The sequence below is a fragment of the Pelodiscus sinensis genome, chromosome 1 (genome assembly GCF_052426305.1).
Source record: "Pelodiscus sinensis isolate ZL-2025 chromosome 1, ASM5242630v1, whole genome shotgun sequence".
Lineage (NCBI taxonomy): Eukaryota > Metazoa > Chordata > Testudines > Trionychidae > Pelodiscus > Pelodiscus sinensis.
Genome location: NC_143052.1, coordinates 143,387,784 through 143,408,335, shown reverse-complemented (window position 1 = coordinate 143,408,335; position 20,552 = coordinate 143,387,784). Strand labels below are relative to the sequence as shown.

The following is a 20,552-nucleotide window of genomic DNA, read 5'->3' as shown; positions in this document are numbered from 1 at the left end:
GCTGAACAGTACTCCTCCCCCCCCTTAACAATTCCTTTGCATCATTCATAGACACTGTTTAACTGCACGAGGCCGCAGAAACAGAACCAGGTAATAATGACCTATTGCAATACAGATATGCAAGGATTTTGATTCAATTGCTTAACCATACAGCATATTGTATTTACTTAAACCCAGTTTTTACTTGATTTCAAATGCCCCTCTGGGTCTGGTATGGGCTTTAGTCAGTCAGCAAGGTCCAGCAGACATAGTAATGGCCTGAGTCAAGGTGACATATACATAATAATACTTTATCTGGAGGGAAAAAAGAGCATTGCGGATTGAAAATAACTAATGTCTGAAAGCCAGACAGCGCAGAGGTTATTCTTTAGGAACAAAATTGGAGATAAGGGAAATGCAAAATCAGAGTAGCAACTCTAACTCTGTCTCGTGAGCCGCCCTTCATTTGAACTGAAGGCAGAATTTATGCCCTGCACATGGCAGAGCACATATGGGATCAGTGTTCTTTGCTGAACTATATAACATCCATCCTACTAATGTGTGTACTATCAAATCTATGTGTGCCACCGTACACCCAACAAGCCAGCCCAGCCATGTCCAGTCCTCCTATCATGCTAGGTGGCTTGACAAGACCAGACAATACACTACATCACCTTTCCCACAGGAGAAGCAACATGAATTCCTGCCTGCTTTCTGAAAGCACACCAGTGATATGCTTAACATCTATCCTAGCTTTTTGCTACTGAGCAGTCATATCAGTTACTGGAAACTTCAAATGTGTTAACACTTTTCTGTTTGCCTTGGATTGGACATGCCTTAAAATAGTTATATCATCCTAGTCCAACTTAGGGATATGAACAGTTAACCAGCTGCCTGGTAAGCATCACACTTACTGGGTTAGAGAAGTTAGAGTTTAGCCGATTATCTGGTTAATAGATAAGCTAATGCTCATCGGTTAATGTTACTGGTTAAACTCTACTCGCCTGGGGACTCGGCTGCTCCCCCTCCCCATGGCAGGCTCTGCAGTTTAGGAACTGGAAGACGCCACCCTAGCATGTGCCGTGTCCCAACAGCTGGCTCCAAGGGAGCGAACCTGGGAGCTGACCTCAAAGCCTCCCCAGGAAGTATAAAGCTTATTTAAGCTTTGTACTGCAGAGCCTATGGCACGTGTAACCATTTCATCGCTAAGCTTTTTAGCAGTTTCATCCTACCTTTAACTGACTTTTTACATCCATAGTGCCAGTTAGCTCCTCAGGATCAGCCTGCTGTGGGCAAAGGGCTGCTCCAGCCTACCACGTGTTGGGAACTGGCCACCTGCACTCTGGGGAGCTCGGAGCAACTGGCCCTTCCACACACTGGGCTACTGACTCTTGCTACTGGACCACACACACACAACCAGAATGGGGGGGGGGGGAGGGCAGAGGAGGCCTACAGCAGCCCCTCGTGGAGAGAGGGGCAGAGAGAACAGGCAGAAGCAGGATCCCACATAATCAGTTAAACCAAAGGTTTAACCAGTTAACTGATTAGCTGGGATGTATAATCCTGGCTAATCAGTTAACTGCTTAAACCTTTGGTTTAACTGATTAGCCAGGATTATACATCCCTAGTTCAACTAGATACATCCTGCTACATATAGTCAGGAGAAGGTAATTCAACACATCTAGCTTAGTTAAGGAGGCCACAGGTTTCTGAGAGTCCCCAGATGAAGCCTTCAACTACAGCAATCAACATGTTAGCTTACAGCAATACACTGATGCTAGTCACAGAAATCTATTAGGCTTGAAAATGCCACTTGTTTCTAAGTGGTGAATGAGGAGGCCCCAAGACTGCAGAATTGAAGCTCTCAATTCTTTAAAAAGTGAAATATCTATGTGTTGTGTCTGTATTTAAACTGCACCCATCACTTCTGACCTTGCACACGTGACTCACAGTACTAATATAGTGTCACCTTTCTGAGTCTCCAGACAGCTGGTTCTGGTCTCTGCTGCTATTCTGAGCTTTGCTAATTAGCAGTACAATCAAGTGAAATTAACCACCATTCTTGTCAGCTTTAGTCTGTTATTCAGAACCCAGCCGGTGACAGTAGAGGATGGTGAACCTCATGAAGATATCAATTTCACACTTCTGGATTGCATAGGGAAGCTCTGGGAGAGGTCTTTTACCTATATGGCACACTCACCTAAATTACATAGCAAACACCCTGAATTTCTCACACCCTGCAGCTTTTCATATTGATGTCCACAGGGAAGCGGTAGGGCTTTGGCAGGCTAGGCTTTTTAGCATGCAGGAAATGGTGGTAAGCAGCCAGCCTTTCCTGCACTCGGGTGGAAGTTCATACACTTTTAAGGCCAAGAGGAATCACTAGATCACCCTCACTGTTAGAAATCTGTGCCTAACTTAAATTCCGTTTTCAGCCATCAGTTCTTGTACCCTATTTCTCCACTAGATTTAAGAGATCTTTAATGCTTAATATATCCTCCTATCATAATCAAATTAGCTTAACTAAAAGAAAATTTAGAGGTAAAGCGCTTCAAGTCTCTCACTATAAGACTTTTTTACAAATACTTCGATGGCCCTTCTCCAAACACTCCACATACACAATTATTTGAACACTCCTTTCAAAGTACAGAAGTCAGAACTAGATGCACTATTCCAGGATTAGTCTCATCAGTGCCACAGCCAGAAGTAAAACCACCTCCTTACCCCTGCTCATACATACAAGAATCACAACCACCCTGTTGCAACTGCATTGCATTGGGAGCTCCAGTTAAGTTATTTGTCCACTATGACACTTACTTCTTTACAGAATCATTGCTTTCAGTGCACAATCCTTGGTATTGCCTGTACTTTTGATTACTAGAGGTATAACTTGGCATTTGGCTGTAATGAAATTCATTTTATTTGAATGAGCCCAGCTTAGCAAATGATCTAGATTGCACTGTATGATTGCAATGTCCTTCCTATCACCACTCTGCCAGCCTGTATTTTTCATCTTTAATTTTATCAGCAGTAGTTTTCTATACACTTTCCAGACCACTAATGAAAATATGAATAGTTCTGAGCCTAGATGTGAACCCTGATGCATACCAGTACAAACACCCTCATTAGATGAAGATTCTCCATTGACCACTGGTTTTGTGATCTATGTTAGCCAATTCTTAATCCATTTAGCGTGTACTTCACTGCTATTGCACGGTAGTAGATTTTTAATCAGAATGTCATGCAGTACCAAGGTGGGACTTTCAGTACTGGGAAGTTGGCAGAAGGCAGCGGTGATTCACAAGCTGCTGCTGCTATTAACCAGTATACTAATTAACCCGGAATGGCAATAATTTTCACAGGGGGGCTACTTAATGAATTTTGGTACGTGGTCATGGGCCAGCTCCACCCTTGGAAGGGTGGAGCCTATAACCATAGGGGCAGGACTGGGGACTAACGTCCCCCCCAGAGTTACCTGGGGCCAAAGGCTTTGAAATAAAAACAGCCAAGTGCTCCTGGCCTTGCAGCTACCACATTGCCTTGCAGCCACCCAGGGTTGCTGCGGCTATTTAAAGGGCTCCCTGTAACAGTGCTGCCCCAGTAGGGCCTGGGGGCAGAGGGAAGTACAAAGTCTCCTTCCACCCTGCAAGGGGCTCAGCAATTAGAGGCAACTGCCAGCTGCTGGGGAGGACTAAGCACATGAAGTCTGCTCCCGTGCCTGGTAGGGGCGGACTTCATGTGCTTCCCTCCCCTGATTGACCTGGGGACACAGGGGAGCAGCATGCAAAGTCTACTCTCATGACCAGGGGTGCCGGCACCTAGAGGGAACGGCCAGATGTTCAGAACAGCTGGCGGTTCTCTCAGGGTTGGGGGGGAAGACTTCACACGCTCCCTGCCCACCCACAGACCAATCAATTGCTGAAGTGGCCCCCAATCAAAAATTATTGCCCCCCCCCCCCCAATATACACGGTTTACCAATAAGAAGTGAATGTCTAGGAAGGAGTACTGCACAAAGGGCTCTAGGGCTCATAGTGGATCACAAGCTAAATACGAGTCAACAGTGTGATGCTGTTGCAAAAAAAAAAAAAAAAAAAAGAAAACATGATTCTGGGATGCATTAACAGGAGTGTTGAGTCATTCCTTTACTCTACTCTGCGCTGATTAGGCCTCAACTGGAGTTTTGTGTCCAGTTCTGGGCACCACATTTCAAGACAGATGTGGAGAAATTGGAGAAGGTCCAGAGAAGAGCAACAAAAATGATGGAAGGTCTAGAAAACATGACCTGAGGGAAGACTGAAAGAATTGGGCTTGCATAGTTTAGAAGAGAGAAGACTGAGAGGGGACATGATAGCGGTTTTCAGATATCTAAAAGGGTATTACAAGGAGGACAGAGGAAAAAATTTTTCTCCTTGGCCTCTGAGGATAGGACAAGAAGCAATGGGCTTAAACTGCAGCAAGGGAGGTTTAGGTTGGACATTAAGAAAAACTTCCTGTCAGGGTGGTTAAACAGTGGAATAAATTGTCTGGGGAGGTTGTGGAATCTCCATCTCTGGAGATATTTAAGAGCAGGTTAGACAGACATCTGTCAGAGATGGTCTAGATCATGGGTTCCCAAACTGGGGGACGTGCCCCCCTGTGGGGGTGGGGCATGAAGAAATTCCGGGGGGGGGGGGCTCAACAAATTTTGCTGCTATTTTGGGGGGAGGGTTTCTTAAAAAATCAAAAAGGGTGTGTGATGCAAAAAGTTTGGGAACCACTTGTCTAGATGGTGCTTGGTCCTGCTGTGAGGGTAGGGGCCTGGACTCGATGACCTCTCGAGATCCCTTCCTAGAACTGTACTCTATGATTCTATGAGCCTGGACTCATTGGTTAACCCTCACGGTTATATGCAGCCCCCACCCGTGCTGCTGTCTCTGTATCAGAAGCAGCAACACCAAGACGGGGGGAGGAGGGAGAGGGAGAGGAAGGGGGAGAGACTTGGGCATGTCAGAGGCAGCTCTACAGGGGCGCGATAGAGGCAGGAACTGATGCTTGCAGGGAGCCATTACATGTTTACGAAAATACATATTTTAATATCCCTAGAAAGCATTCTGGTAAGGCTAAAGCTTACTAGGTAACTCATTAACCTTTTAACTGCAACACACACTAACTGCCAGAGCCCCCTCCTAGGGATGTTAAATTTCAATTAATCAGCTGCTAATCGAATAGTTGATGGAATTTCCATTGACTACTTGATTAGTCGATAAGGGGGGCACTTGCTATCCCACTGTAGCGGGATAGCAAGCGCTCCCCTTATATATTTCAAAGGAAGCGGTGCAGCAGGACTGATTAGGTCCCTGAATGTGCAGTTCCCCACTGCGCCTCTCCCTTTGAAGTCTACAAGAGCAGCTCATCCATCCCAAAGGGAAACATACAGGACACAGCAATCAGGACACCTCTGCCTCCCCAGCCCCTCATGGAGGCAATGCTGGGGGAAAGCCATGTTTTAAGCCAGCTCCCTCCAGCACCAGCTCCTGCTCACCCATTGCTGCCTCTCTCTGATAGGGGCAGCAAGGTGGGGGGAAGCAACAAGTTGAGTCACTACTTGACTACTTATCAGGTAGTCAACTACTTGCTTACATCCGTACCCCCTCCTACATCCACAGCCCCCATTTAGAGCCCTCACCCTAACCACACTGCCGCACACGTGCCACACATGGGTCATATGAAGAATGACTTTTGTAATGGGATACATTAGCTCCATGTTGGTGCACATTATGAAAGTCATTCTGCACATGGATATACAAAAATGAGAGGGCACGAAGTCTATAAAATCACAAACCCCTTCATATAACATATGAGCCAGTGGTCACTCAATTACATAGATAGCAGGTTTAGAACAAAAAGAAGCACTTCACACAACGCCCAGTCAGCATCCCTGGCAAGGAGCCCACAGATTGTGAAGGCAAAAATTATAATGGGGTTCAAAAAAGAACATGGCAAGTTCATAGTAATTTTGATGGCTATAAGTCAAGATGGCCAGGAATATGCTGCTGGTATCCCTAAATCTGACTGCCAGAAGATGGGACAACAGCAGGGCACGGATCACTCAGTAAATTGCCCTACTGTGGATCATTCCCTCTGAAGCATCTGGCATTGACCACTATGGGAGACAAGACAGACCTTTGGTCTGACTTTCTACAGCTGTTCTTATGAGCATATTTGTACCAACTTAGGATGTCATCATTTCCGTTATTCTGTTGATTGGATTTGAGTAATTATCAGTTCAAAGAAAAGCCCAAGCTGTGCCTCTGCACTCAGGCTTTTGATGAGTCATTCCACCTGCTCAGAAGCATTGTTCAGACTCAGAAGCAAACAGGACTATCATTAAAGTCCTGAATAACTCTAACTAGCGTTCACTGACAAGTTCACTCTTCTAAATACACCTTCCAAAACCTAACTAGTGACCCAGAACGCATGCTGCCTAAGTCGCAAAGTTGTGGTTGGTGCCCAAAATTAATGGTGGAGCTGAAAGCAGCAAAGTTCCCCACACCTCCTGTAGTTTGATATTTTCAAAGTGAAAAACTAGGACACTGGTTGAAGGGTGGTTTCACATCAAGTTTTGGTATCATTTTAACATAGCAGTGCAGTTAAAGTCGTGCAAGCCCCAGCTTGGACAGTTATACAATAGAAGGGGCTTGTACAGAAGTAGCGTAGTTACAGGAATTGAGTTAGGTCACTACAGAAACTCTGCAGAGAAGGCCAAAGGGGAAGCCAAAGGGCAAGGTGGGAGAAAACATTTAGCCTTATGACCTTCAGCTCTCCTAGCCCCAAATTCTCTCTACTTACCACTGTTTCTCTCACTAACCCAAACCACTTAGCTCAGTAACACCCCAGGCCTCCTCAGCAACACTCAATGCTCACCTTTTCAGAAGCACCTACCCTCTATCCTCTCCCAGACTGAGACCCTCTCCTCTTCCTATTTATCCTCACCACAGCTCAGAACCTGCCTCCGCCCACCACTTCCTCAAACAGAAAAAAGACACACCTGTTCCAAGTCCCGCAAACATCTCCACCTTCATCACTCTTGCCACCCACCACCATTCTCAGACTCATGCCAACCTCATGCTCAGAAATCCCTCAATCTTTTGCTGGGGTGGAAGAGCCATCAGGGAGCATGTGACCTGAAATTACACCCCCAGAAATCTATTCCATGCTGTCTCCTTCCTCTGCTGTCTGGGATCTATGTGCTGTGCAGCCACGAGTCCCACCTCAGTGGTAGGCAGGAGTATTGCAGCTCCAACAGCTGCCACATTCATTATTGGTAAGGTTTACACTAACAAGTCTCTCATTAACCAACCGCTCCAGGAGCATTACTGTCAAACAAAAAACTTCAATCCCAACTTCCTGACACTGCAACAATGCAACTTCATAGCCTTAAACATCAGATTCATTTGTATTTTTTAATTTGTCTGATGCATTGAAAGAGAAAACAAAATTAAATCTCAACTCTTCTTGCAGCTGGAAGTGTCTGCATAGTGGGCCTTCCCAGGGAGAAAGCACTCATCTCTTCCTCCCTGTGTAACCACTTCCCCCACCCCACAGTCCAACAGCCATGGTGGAACCCCACTCCCCACCTGTATGTCTTGCCATCCTTGTGCTGGTCCTCATCATCCTCGTTTGATAGCACAAAGGGATCGCTCATCTCTGGCAGCCCCGACTCTGGCAGTCGTTTCTTCTTCCGGCCCCGGGGAGGTTTGGGGGCAACTCCCCCACCCCCACCTTCAGAGAGGGTGCTTATCACCTTCTTCGACAGGTCAGGCACCACCTGTAGGGCAGCCTGGGAGCCAGGGGGTAGCGCAGAGACAATCATTGGGGCAGAGATGGGGAAGGTTTGGGCAGAGGAGGCTGTAGTCACCAGGGAACCGGAGGGGGAGGTAATCACCAGGCCGGGACCTGTAGGGAAAGAAAGGGGAAAGAGATCAGTGGAGACCAGATAGCAGGGGGAGGGTCCAATCACCTTTCGGCTCCCCCACCCTCAAAAAATGGGGCCTCAACCTCCATTTTTAACTCTGATTCACAAGGAAGATTACCACTCTCTCCAATCCGTCCTGCTGTGCAATATTGGGGTTCCTCTGCCTGGGGAGGGGAAACACTAGACGGTACCACCAGGACACCCCATGCCATCTGCTATTTGAGACCTGAGTCAATCTACACTCCAGGAAGGAGAGCATGAAGACCCCCATGCACCGCATTCCCTCCAGACACCGAGATCACTCTCCACAGCCCCATGATGTTCCCTACCTGCGGTCATAAGCCCAGCAGACTGCACTGGCACCACGGTGATGTTCTGGGTCACGGGGGCCTGGCTGTGTGGGGTCAGCTGCTCCGGCTTGGTGTCTGAATCCATGGAGATGCCAGTGGGTAGGGCCACAGAGGTGGGTACCGTCAGCAGGGTGGGGTAGTGGGGGGGAGCCAGGCTGCAGCCCTTTTCTGGGGGTAATAGCTGCTCCTTCATCTTGTTAATGAACATGGTATTCTCAATCTACATGGGTACGAAAAAATTCTTTTAGAATACCCCAGAACTAACCCCCGCCAGCACTGTAGGAAACAGGTCAGGAGCAATCTGGTCTTAGCAAGAAGCAGAACCAAACAGAGGCCCTTACCTGTCCCGAGACCGTGGGCGCTGCCGGCCAGAAGTACGGGGAGGAGTTGAAGTGAGATTCTTCCATCCTAGCTGGGCAGAGGGGGGGAAGGGGGGGGAGAAGAGGGGAGACAAGGAAAAGGAGAGACACACCAAAAGGTAAACATTAAACCCAGACAGACTGTGATAAAGAACTGGCTCAGCCTAACATCCTGTGAAAGCTCCCTTTTTATACTAAGCAACATGGCCCCTCTTCTGAGCTTCCTGCCAAGACCTCATCATCCAGCAAGGAAACTAGGCTGCTACTCACCATTCACCCAGGATTAGGTTCCTCTCTAGTTCCAAACTTACAGTCCCTCATCCCAAAGATGTCTAACTTCCCTTTCCCAAAGCACTTCCCCGGTTACCTTATCTTTGGGACGGGACAAAGGGATGGGTTTTGCTTCTGCAGCCATGACCCTTATGGGTGGAAACAAATTCTTGCAACATGACATATAATCCAACACCCAAATAGTGCAAAGTCCAGATCCTACATGCCCCCTACCCCTTCATCCTAACATCAGGCACTAATTACCCCTCACCCACAGGTAGCAGGACAATGTTAGCATAGTGTTAGTACAGGGGGAGACAGAGAGGGAAGCAGACTTGCCCAACATAGCAGTGAACCAACAGGGTAATCAAAAAATAGACTCTCAATTTCCAACTGCTCTAATTCACCAGACTCCACTGCTATGGGAAAGCCTAAAACAGAACCTAAGGGGGCCTGAGTCCAAGCAGACTTCACTATGCTCCCCTGGGAAGAGAACTCAGGAGTCTTGACTCCAGGTTGCCCTCCTTCTAAAAGGGGCAAAGGAGTGACTTGCCATGCCACCCTTCAACCATGTTTTGGGCATTTGACCATATAAGATGCAGCTTACATCAACAGCAAGGGGATTTCCATCAGTGTAGGAACTCAACCTCCTCAAACAATGGTAGCTATATCAAGAGAAGCATTCTTCCACCGTCACAACTGCATCTTCACTGAGGGCCAGGTCAGCAGCACTAGGTCTGTCAGGGGTATGGATTTTTCACATCCTCGACCAATGTAGCTAAACAGACCTAATGTTTACATACAGACCAAGCCACAGACCAAACGGCGCCCTCTCCATATTGGAGCAGCTTAACCTCTAGGAGCACAGCAACTGGAAGAGACCTAAAAAAAGCCACTCCCTGGAAGTATATCTACACTGCCACCCTAATTCGAACTAGGGTGGCTAATGTAGGCATTCGAACTTGCAAATGTAGGCATTATTCCTTGTAGGAGGAATAACAGTAGTTTGAAATTGGAGCTTTAATTAGAACTACCTAGTCCGTGCCACATGTAGCCACGGGCAGGTAGCTCGAACTACGGGCATTTTAAAATGGCGCCCGCCCGGGAACATGCAAATGAAGCCCGGGATATTTAAATCCCAGGCTTCATTTGCAAGTTCGAATGCCTACATTAGCCACCCTAGTTTGAACGAGGGTGGCAGTATAGACATACACTGGTATAGTATGAAAGCTTTCCCAGATGAACACTACCTAGGAAATGACTATTTAATAACGGAGAGCATTCAGATACAAAAACATTGTTATGCTATAGTGAAGGCTTAGACTTCGCTCACACACGTTGAAAGTGATAATTAAATTCCGTTCAATAAAAACTGTTTGGATAACCTAAGTTTGAAAAGTGAGATGCTGATAGTTAGAAAGTGCCCACATAAGATTGCTCATGCAGCTTCAATGTGCTACATTTTTACATCAGTTCTTATGAAATACACTGGTTAATTACATGACTGCATATTATTTCTATAGGCCCGGCCTCATTCAATAAACAGGCTGCTGACTTGCATGCAGTGAATAAAGTAAAAGAAATACATTTTGAAAAAAGTGCAATAAAACCACACTGAAGATGAACACTGTACACATGACAATTCCTATATATCAGCCAACTATAACAGAATTTTAAATAAATCCAATTGTTTTTTAAAATGAATTACTTCTTTTCTGCTTAGTGAATCCACCTGTGCCTCAGAACCCACCTACTGTCTGTTCTTAGCTACTCCAATATAAATTCACTGTATGTTAATAGACTGATTGAATTATTTTGGATTTACACTATTCCCACTCAACATAACCTGGTCTAGAAACCCAGAGTGCTACAGAAGCCATCTCATCTTAATTTCCTTTACACCATTCAGCATATGCACTGACGGACGCAGGGTCCTGTATACATTAGAGCAGCGGTTTTCAAACTTTTTCCCCACCCATGACCCAGTTGAAGAAAATTGTTGATGCCCATGACCCAACATTTGATTAGAGTGTGGGCTCTAGAGTGGAGCTGAGAATGAGAGCTTTAGGGTGTAGAGGGGCCCGGGGGCTCCAGCTTTGGGAGGGTGGGGGTCAGGACTGGGGCAGGAGGTCCTTATCTTGAGCAGCCCCGATCAGCAGTGCAGTGGGAGTGTTAAGGCAGTTTCCTGCCACTCTTGGCACCACAGACCATGCTGAACCCCAGAAGCAACCAGGAGCAAGGTTCCCAGCCAATGGGAACATGGACCTAGTGCTCTGGGCAGAGTAAGTGCATGAAGCCCTGTGCACTCTCCCTTCCTCCTTTACCTAGAAGCTGGGCCTGTTGCCAGCTGCTTCTAGGGCGCAGCGCAGTCTGCAGTGCCAAGACAGGAAGGTAGCTGTCTTCACACCCCCACTGGTCTCCTGATCACCTTGCAGCAATGAGTGCTAGGTCATGACCCATAGTTTGAAAACAACTGGATTAGAGTGTAATTACATGACAGAAAATAATCATAATGCAACTTTAAGAGGGGGCAGAATTAATGCACTTTGTTTCCTATGGCATCTCTACAGAATTTCATAATTTTTTTAAAAAACCACAAAATTAAAGAACCTCCGCTATATGCTCATATACAACCTTAAAGCCAAAATGAAACTGGATTTGTACAATACAGTATTGAGCTTTTTAAGCACTATTCAAGCAAAGTTGATGGCGGGAATTTGATACCACCATTTCAACTGAAAGGTTTTAGGTGCAAAAGACAAGGATGCAAAATTAAGTAAATTCCCAATTTTGCCATACACACATCTTCTTTCATTTAGAAGATAAGTTAAAAGCAATTCAGTTTTCAAACTCAAATCCAAATCAATGTTGACGGCAACAATCCATGACTTCCTCTCAGCAACTAATCCACTATTAGTGTCATTAATTAGTTCCTTTATAAAGGCAAAAGTATATTTTCTATTGTACTGAATCTCAAAAATGTCTACCCCTCCATCCCCCAAAACCTTTACATTTGGGCAGTGAGCAGGTCTGGAAAAATTCAGTTTAAAAGGTGAAAGCTTGAAAAAGTTATTAGGATTATAAGGAATGGCAGGAAGGAGAGGGAGAGGTTGTCACAATAGATTGCATGCAATCCCAGCAGCATGCCAATCTTACAAAGTAAGAAAAGTTTAAGATAAAGTTCCTCCACCAGACGTCTGTCCTCCTAACCTCAGCTATCCACCCACTGCAGTCTAATAACCCTTTTGGAGATACGAATCCCTGTTCACCACCCAACCCCCTTAACACAGCTCACACTTACTTTACCAGAACTCTGCATGTAACCTTTCCAATTGCTCTACCACTATCACATACGGGATGGAGCTTCAACCCTGTACCACAGCACGTTCCCACTGAAGTGCCTTCATCATCTCAGCTTCCACAAACAGGCCATAGATGGGACCTTCTTCCCATTCACCAGTCTAGTATCAGAAAGATGTCAACGTACCCTCCTGATATAAACCAGAAATAATACCTTCCATGTACAGGCAACAAATGTGCATACACTGAACAAACAATTGAACAAACAAGAGAACTCAATTATTGCTTACCATGAGGGACAAAGGTATCATTATGGCCCTCACAGACTCACACATACCTCATAGGCCAGGCTTACATTTCACAGTTAGTGCACTCAATCACTGGCACATACATGAAAAGCATAGCAAGGACATAGAGCATAAAGATGGGGTGTAACAGGGGGTACAATTAAGGCTCAATATTCAAGAACAGATTAAGTAGACTTTAAATAAAATTTTCCTTACTTTCGGAGTTAATTTATTTAATTGTGATATTATAATAATCCCCCCCCCCCCCCAAGAATGACACTTGGGAGCGGTACCCAAAGCATCATTACACCTGTACAAGACTAAATTTCATGATGGGGAAGTTTAGGCCCAAGAGAAGCTGGAAACAATTCATGCTGAAAAACACACATTGAACACACAGCATTTGATGAGATAGATGCAAAAGCATCTTCAAAAAGCTCTGAGGAAGAAGAATTAAGGAATTCTATGTAACAATTAAAAAAGCAGTTTTTGATTGCATGCCACCAATACATTAACTATAACGAAGAAAAAAAGAACTAGATTCCCCTTCCCTAACCATCCCTAATAGTAACTTAGAGATCAACAATCTTCATGTGATTCCCTCATGCAGCCAATCCCACCTCTTCACCCTAGAGGTGAAGCACCCTAGATCCCATTCCCCAATCCCTGGACCAGAACCAGCTCTCATAAGAAAGGTCCTTCTCAGCCCAGAGCTGGGAACTAGGGCCACCCTGCAGAACAGGGGTGGGAGGGCAGCAAGTGAGTGAGTCGTGCCCGCAGCTCCCCGGATTTTCCTGGAAGTTTCTTACCCCCTCTCCCTCTCACTCTCCCTCCTCTTGCATTTCTCCTCCTTCCAGGGCTGTCTCTGCGAACAAACCACCAGCGTTACTGGACACGTTGGCAAAACCAGGGCTCGGGGACTTGCATGACGGCGCCGCGGCGGGAGGGGGAGACGCGCCCCGCTGCCAGCGCAGGGGCCCGGGCAGAGAGACGGGGACCCCCGGCGCACACAGGCCACAGGGGCAGCACCGCCCACGCGGGGAGTATCCGCCCCAGGGGGAGCCCCCAGGCCGGCCCCGCACACACACGCGCGCAGCGCCGCGGGCCCGAGGGAGGGGCCGACCCGGTCCGGAATCTCAATCCCCGCGCGGCGGAGCCGACAGGCTGGCGACACTCTGCCCCGACACCCAATCAAGCCTCCCCCTTCCGCTTCCGGGTCGTTCTATCCCGGAAGTACCCTTGCCCTGGGTCTCTCATAGTCTTGCCCACCACCGATTACCGGCCACCACCCCCCAGATGCGACCCCAACCCCGGCTCCAGCGGCGGCAGCAACCTCCTCACCGGAAAGGGGAGCGACAGGTCACTTCCGGTTCAGAGGCGGGGCTTATTTCGGCTCTTCCAGGGCGCTAGGAAGAACGGAAGTGGCGTCACGCAAAGATAGCTTGAAGTACAGGCGGAAATGAATGAACGGATTTACAAACCGGAAGTACTAATGAGGGCCGTGGACAATGGAGACAACGCGCGGTTCGCAGTTCATGGGACCGGCTGCGGCGCTTACTGCGAAAGGGTGGGACTGGCCGAGGATAATAAGACTGAACTGATGACGCGGTGAGATTTTTCTGCCGGAAGTAGGTAACGAGGTTGGTGAAGGGGTGAGTCCGGGCCGGAAGTAAGGGCGGAAGTAACGTTTTTTGACAGCGGATGATGCTCCGCTTTCGGAAGCGGAAATAACTCGAGTTCCTAGTCCGTGATGTCATTTCCGCTCGGAGGTAGTTTCTCGGCCGGACGTGAGGCAGGGTCTCTGCTGAATATTCATTCGGCTTATAAATAATTCAGTAGCGGTTGATTGGCAGCGTGTCGCGCCGTGTCTCACCCTGCCAGGGGGCGCGAGCCCGGGAGCGTCGCCGCGTCCCGCCTGGGGAAGCGGCTCCTGCGCGAGCGCGCGCTGGGTCGGAGCCTCGCGCTCTGCAGCCGGGGGGGCCCAGGTGCAGGGGGGGGGCAGCGCCTGGCCTCGTGCTGGGGGCGGGGCACCACGAACCCTGTAACGCGGGGGCCGGGGCGGGGCTTCCCTACCCCCCTGCCCCGAGCCTCGACCATGGAGCCCCCCCCCCCAGCAGCTTTTTCTGGCTGTGAGAGACAAGGGGGCTGGGCTCTGAGCAGCGGCCAGGCGGGCGCCCCCGCTCTCCGTGCCATGGCCCCAGCCGAAAAAGCAGCTGCCCCGCCCACTCCAGCTTCCTGCTTCCACACTGGCCGGGATGCGGGGAGAGAAGCGGGGCTCTGTTACCGGGATTAGCCCTGCACGTCCACTAAATTTTGGAGGGGGGGCAACATCCCCAGAGTCCCTGCCCCCTTCCAGCTCAATGGGCCCAGGAGGCTTTTGCTGCATGGGGAGTAGCAGGGGAGCCAGGATTCAACTCTGCTGCTCATAGCTTCAGTTTGAGGGGGCCAGGGATCAGGACTTGGGCTCCTGCTTTCAGCCCCACTACTGTTGCCACAGTTTAGGCTTTCAGCTCAGCAGCTCCTGTCTTCATTGATGGGAGGAGGGGGGATCAGGACATCAGCCTAAGGAAGAGGAGGGGTGTGATGCAGCTAGGGCTTCAGCCCTGCAGCTTCTGTCTTTAGTCCTGCTGGGGCCCCCAGGGCTTGGGCATTTGGCCCCACAGGGGGAATTCCTGGAATTGGGATTCAGAAATTTGGGACCACAGGGGGGTGCTGGGGAGCTGGGCATCAGCCATGGAGGGATACTGGGGAGTAAGGTTTCAGCACTGCAGCTCCTGCTGAGAGCCAGTGGGAAGCTACCTTTTAAACCTACTCCCCATATGTGCTGGCTCCTGCATAGCTGGCTCCTTCTCCTCCCCCCCCCTCTCCTGCTTCCCACAGAGGCAGCAGAGTGGGTGTGGGGAGTGGCTCCCACCTGCTCCCCCACACTGCTGCCTCTGGGAGGCAGGGAGGGACAGGGAGCTTCACAGAATCTGGCATGTGCGGGGAGCTGGCTTAAAAGCCAGGTCCCTGTGCATGTCGACTCCCGCCTGCCTCCATCCCCACACTGCTGCCACTGATGGAGAAGCAGCAGTGCAGGGAATGAGGAGGGCAGGTAGGAGCTAGTACATGCAGGAAATGACTTTCCAGCTGGCTCCCTGCATGTATTATCTTCTGTGGAACTGCTTGCCCCCTGCACTCTGCCTCTTTAAAAGCTGCTCCTGCCTCCCCCACCCATGTGTACACAAATAAATGATAGTTAACATTCCTATGGAGAGCCTGGCTGTATGTGATCCCCCACAGACATAAGTACAGGCATGCTGCTTCTACCTGACTTGTCTCCTCTGGCCTCTTCACCTGGCCTGGGGCCACCACCTGCAATATCTAACCAGCCACCACCTGCTCGCATTCACCCACCAGCTGCAAACGACACATCTGGGGCTGCACTCTCTTCTGATTGGCCAGCAGGGGAAGCCAAAATTAGAGGACAGTTTGCCCATTTTTTTAAATAAGGTCTCCTGGAAGAGGGATTGAATATGCAACTGGCCTATTAAAAATGGGACAGATGGTCACCCTATGCAGTTGCAGACCTGCAGCTGTCATTAGCAGTGCCTCCATGGCTGCAGGGTGTCCTGCTGATGCTTTCTCTGTGACCCCCACCCTCACCCGCTTGCGTGGGCTGGGTACAGGATGTGGACTCTGGCTATGCCTCTTCCCTACAAGGGGGTTTCTGGTCATGGCGGGACTTTGGGGTTCAAGGGCTTCTTGTGCTGAATTCAGCATGGTGCTGCCATGGGAGCTAGATCAGATATTGCCACCCCAGACTGTGTCCTTGGGACCTTGTGTTCTCATCAGTGACAGCTCTTGGTAAGCCCATGTCCTGCTCCATGGGACAGGTTACTTCAGCTGTGCCAGGAGTAACAACAGGGGTATTACCCCAGGGATTGCAAACCACCCCGGAGAGCCCCAGGAGTGGTTTGCATTATTGGTTCAAGCTAGGTTTTCTATAGAGGAGAAAGGGCTTTTGGTGGAAAATGGTCAGCTAATCCACAGGACATGAACTGCATGCCTCTCTTTTATAGTCAGTGCAGTTCACAAAGCCACCCACACCCTTACCCCATTCTCTGCCTACCAGACTCATGGGGGAAACTCGGGGCTTCTGCCTTGCAGCAGGGTGGTGGGGCAAGTGGCTTCTACCAGAGATGACCGGTGCCTGCTGGGGGAGAATAATTTAAGTTGGAAGCCCCCACCCCAACAGCTTAAATTGTGCCCTGACAGAGCTCCCTTGCTGTTGGGCTATAGCTCCAAGACCTTGGCTGGCCTGCCCTGGCTCTCAAACTTCTGAAGGTTGTCCTCTGCAGCTTGGAGAGTCACTAAGTTTGACCACCCATGGGGAAAGGATGAGTTTGAACTGACACAAGGCTTTCTTTAGACTGAGCAAACCAGACTTTCAGTCCAAGGGTTGGAAGACATTTGGGTGGCTAGAGCTCCTAGCAGACTGATTGTAGCATGCCTAGAGACGTTTTTACCGATTTTTGTTTTCTCTGTAGTGCTTTTCCATTTATTCTTAAAGGTATCTTCCTTTGTGAGGGCTGGTTGAGAACTGGGATACATCGTGGTAGTCCCTGAAGAAGGGCTACCCACAGCTGTAGTACTCCAGTCAGACTTGTGGGGGAAATCAGTGAGGTGCAGAAACCTTAACCCACTGGTCTTCTGGTTGGGGGGAGGGGAGAAAGAGAGAGTGTGAGTGAGTGTCTCTTGCAAGAGGTGGGATAGCTGGGTGTGTCACATCTTACATGGGTGCTGTTAACTCTGAAATTGTGACATGGGTCCTGGGCTGTAATGGAGGCGTATGGTGGAGAGGTTGCTGGGGAGGGCCCTGTAGGAAAGAATCGTTGGGAGCTGGGGAAGGAGCTGTAGTAACTAAAATCATAAGGGGGTAGCAGACAACCAGGGATCTCAGCAGAAATGGAGTGTGGAGAAGAGGGGGCAAGAGATTCCTAAGATTTCAGGTTGTCCATAGCAAAACTAGCTCTGCATTGTCAGCATGGAGTCTGCAAGCAGGGCAGGGGAATGGTCTCAGGAACATGTTCTTAGAGAACTTGACTTCATGCTCAGCAAACTGACTGCAGGCCAGTACTGAGAGAGGTCTGGGGTGGGGGGACTACCAGGGGCTACAAAGGAGAGAGCATATTTGAGCAGCAACTTCCTGTCTCTCTGATGAGCCCAAGGAGCTGGGATCTGTCTAGAGTAGGGATGGGCAAAAGGGCCTCTGCGGGCTGGATTCAACCCGCCAAGTGGGTGGCTCTGCCCCCTGGAGGCCCTGTTGCTCCCCCTGCCCCAGGCCAATCAGGGCCTGGGGGCAGGGGAGCATGGGAAGCCTCCCGCCTTGCCAGGAGCACGCGGTGCTTTGAAGCCCTGTGCACTGCTCGCAGGGTGTGTGTGTGTGGGGGGGGAGAGTGGAGGAGGCTTCATGTGTTTACCCACCCCCAGGCCAATCATGGTCTGGGGGTGGGGTAGCCCCGCCCCTTCCTGTTTTGGCCCTGCCCCTTCTGGGGTGGCCCGGGGCTACTTCACAAATTTTTGAAGTGACCCCAGGGCAAAAATTATTGTCCACCCCTGGTCTAGAGGAGTCTGTTGCTCTCACTGGACATCTTAGGGAGCCACTTGCTGGGAAATACTGGGATTACTATTGCAGTCTTCAGCAGGATACATCTTGAGCAGGGAATTGTTGGTATATCTAAATAAAGGGAATTGACAGCCTCATCAGTTTGGTAATTAATTTCCTTGTTAATTTGGGTTGTTTGAATTGTCTCATGAATATTCATGAATCCTGTAATTTATTTCTATATTTGACAGTTCAGTCCTGAAGGTGACATTTCTCCCTGCGTGCCAAGGGCCAGAAAGTGAATTAGAACAATAGGGGACCAAATCTGATTTCTGTGCAGAGGGTCTGGAGCCAAGTACTCCTGCCCACCCTCCGTACCATGCTACAGTCCAGATGCAACTTCCCCTCCTCACCTATACCAGCTTGGGGGCTCTCCCTCCCCTTCTGTTCCAAAGAAGGAATGAGATTGAAAGTCATTAGAGGGGGTGGGGAGGGCCTGTCACTAGCTGAGCAGCTGGATTGCCCTATAACCATGCTGTGTGCCAGACAAATTGATTTTCTTAAATGCTGACTGAAGCATGGGGGGCAGATAATTCTATTTTATTCCGTACCGGTGTTTGTGTCACTCCTCGTTCCTGAGCACTTCCAGTAGTGCGTTAAGGGAGGTGACTAACATCTGTTATGCTTGATTCATTCTTGTTCATCCTCTCCCCATAGGGAGACAAAACAAAAGGAACATACTCTGGGGTTATAAAGGGAAACTTATTCTCATGACACATCTTTTCTGAGCCACCTCTTGACCATTATTTCCTGGGCTTTGTTGACCCTCCTTGAAACTCCTGCCTGTACTGTCTTTTTCCCTTTGTCTTGCTCTACATGATAGAAGTTTGTCCTAGTCCACATTGTTTCTTTCTGACGTGCAAATGCACCAAGGCCCTCAATACATGCGGCAAAGCTGTCAGTTGTGCTGTGTAAAGTGCAGTGTTTTTAGTGGTTAGAAATCTGAATCGTTGCTGAAACAACTCAATCTTTTGAATGTCAATGTGGATGGAGATCACGGTCAGGTTAGCACACCCTACAGTACCCAACTGTGAGCACTCAGGGGCACTGTCTGGTTTCTTTACAGCATTCAACTGCAAGCATTGCCTGGAAGCCAGCAACCTGTACAAATAGCTTGGTGAGCCCAACTTGCCAACTGTGTCTGCTGTCACAATTTTCTTCTGATGACAGATCTTTGATCGAACCTCTGATATATTCAATTCTTTAACAGTCAGAAGAGCATTTTGGTTGCTAGCTAACCCCTGTCATTAAAACTTTCATTGCCATATAAATTGAAGTGATAGCACAAGACAGCTTTAATTGATGCAAGTCTTAATTGATGGGATATAAATTAGCTGTTATCACTTTAAAAAGAGATCTTGGAGTTATTGTGAATAGTTATCTGAAAACATCTGTTCAATGTACAGCAGCAGTCAAAACTGCAAACAATGTTAGGGACCATTAGGAAAAGGATAAATAAGACAGAGAATATCATATTGTCTCTATATAAATCCATGATACACCCACAGCTTGAATACTGTGAGCGGATCTAGTTGCCACATCACAAAAGGTACAGAAAAGGGCAACAATGATTGCATAGGACAACTTCCTTATGAAGAGAAGAAGATTGTCTCTGTTCAATTTAGAAAGGAGATTACTAAGGGAGGAGATGATAGAGGTCTATAAAATCATGAAAGGTGAAGAGAAGGCAAATAAGGAAGCTTTATTTACCCTTTCATGTAACACGAAAACCAGGGATCACCCAATGGAATTCATAGCAAGTTCTAAAACAAACATAAGGAAATACATTATCCAACACACAATTAGCCTATCCTATTCCTTTCCAGGAGACGAGAAGGCCAAAAATATAACTGGGTTCAAAACAGTACTAAATAAGTTAATAGTGGATAGGTCCATCTTTGGTTAATAGCCAAGATGGTCAGAGATACAACCCTATTCTTCATGCATCCCTAAGTCTCTGACTGCTAGAAACTGGAACTAGCTGACGGGATAGTTCACTTGATGAATTTCCCAGTTCTGTTCATTCCCTCTGAAACATCTGACACTAACCACTGTCAGAAGACAGGATTAGACTAGACTGACCATTGGTCTGGCCTGTGTGGCCATTCTTATGTGCAGATGGAAGGCACTGCCTGGTGTCTGTCAGAGGTGACTGTGACTTGAGAGGAGACGGAAGAGAATGTGAGAAGAAACAAAAGACTTACAGGTTGTGGGCTATGCTGAGGAAATGCCTTTTCTGCAGAGACAGGCTCATGGAACAGTTCTCTTCTGCTCAGCCAGATAGGCCGTGGGAGATTGACAATGCACCCGACACTAAAGGTGAGGAAGGAAAGCAGTGGTGGCCTTTGAGAGCTGAGCGAGCCAGATGATCCCACTGAAGTGTGGCTTAAATTTCCACATTCTTT

At 48.4% G+C, this 20,552-nt stretch overlaps 1 protein-coding gene across 13 annotated transcripts in view; it reads right to left on the bottom strand.

Annotated features, from left to right (window-relative positions):
* Positions 1 to 13,972, bottom strand: part of ZNF384 (zinc finger protein 384) — a 28,861-nt gene extending 14,889 nt beyond the window's left edge. For 2 of the 13 annotated variants that reach the window (XM_075903821.2, XM_075903867.2), the window contains exons 1-5: positions 13,738 to 13,753; positions 13,310 to 13,365; positions 8,626 to 8,696; positions 8,264 to 8,504; positions 7,597 to 7,915 (exon numbers count right to left, since the gene is read on the bottom strand). In XM_075903821.2, coding sequence (XP_075759936.1) covers positions 7,597 to 7,915; positions 8,264 to 8,504; positions 8,626 to 8,691 — 626 coding nt within the window. In that variant the 5' untranslated portion in view covers positions 8,692 to 8,696; positions 13,310 to 13,365; positions 13,738 to 13,753. The other 11 variants (XM_089771914.1, XM_075903882.2, XM_075903833.2 and 8 more) reach the window with 10 other exon arrangements.
* Between the last annotated feature and the right edge of the window lie 6,580 nt (positions 13,973 to 20,552).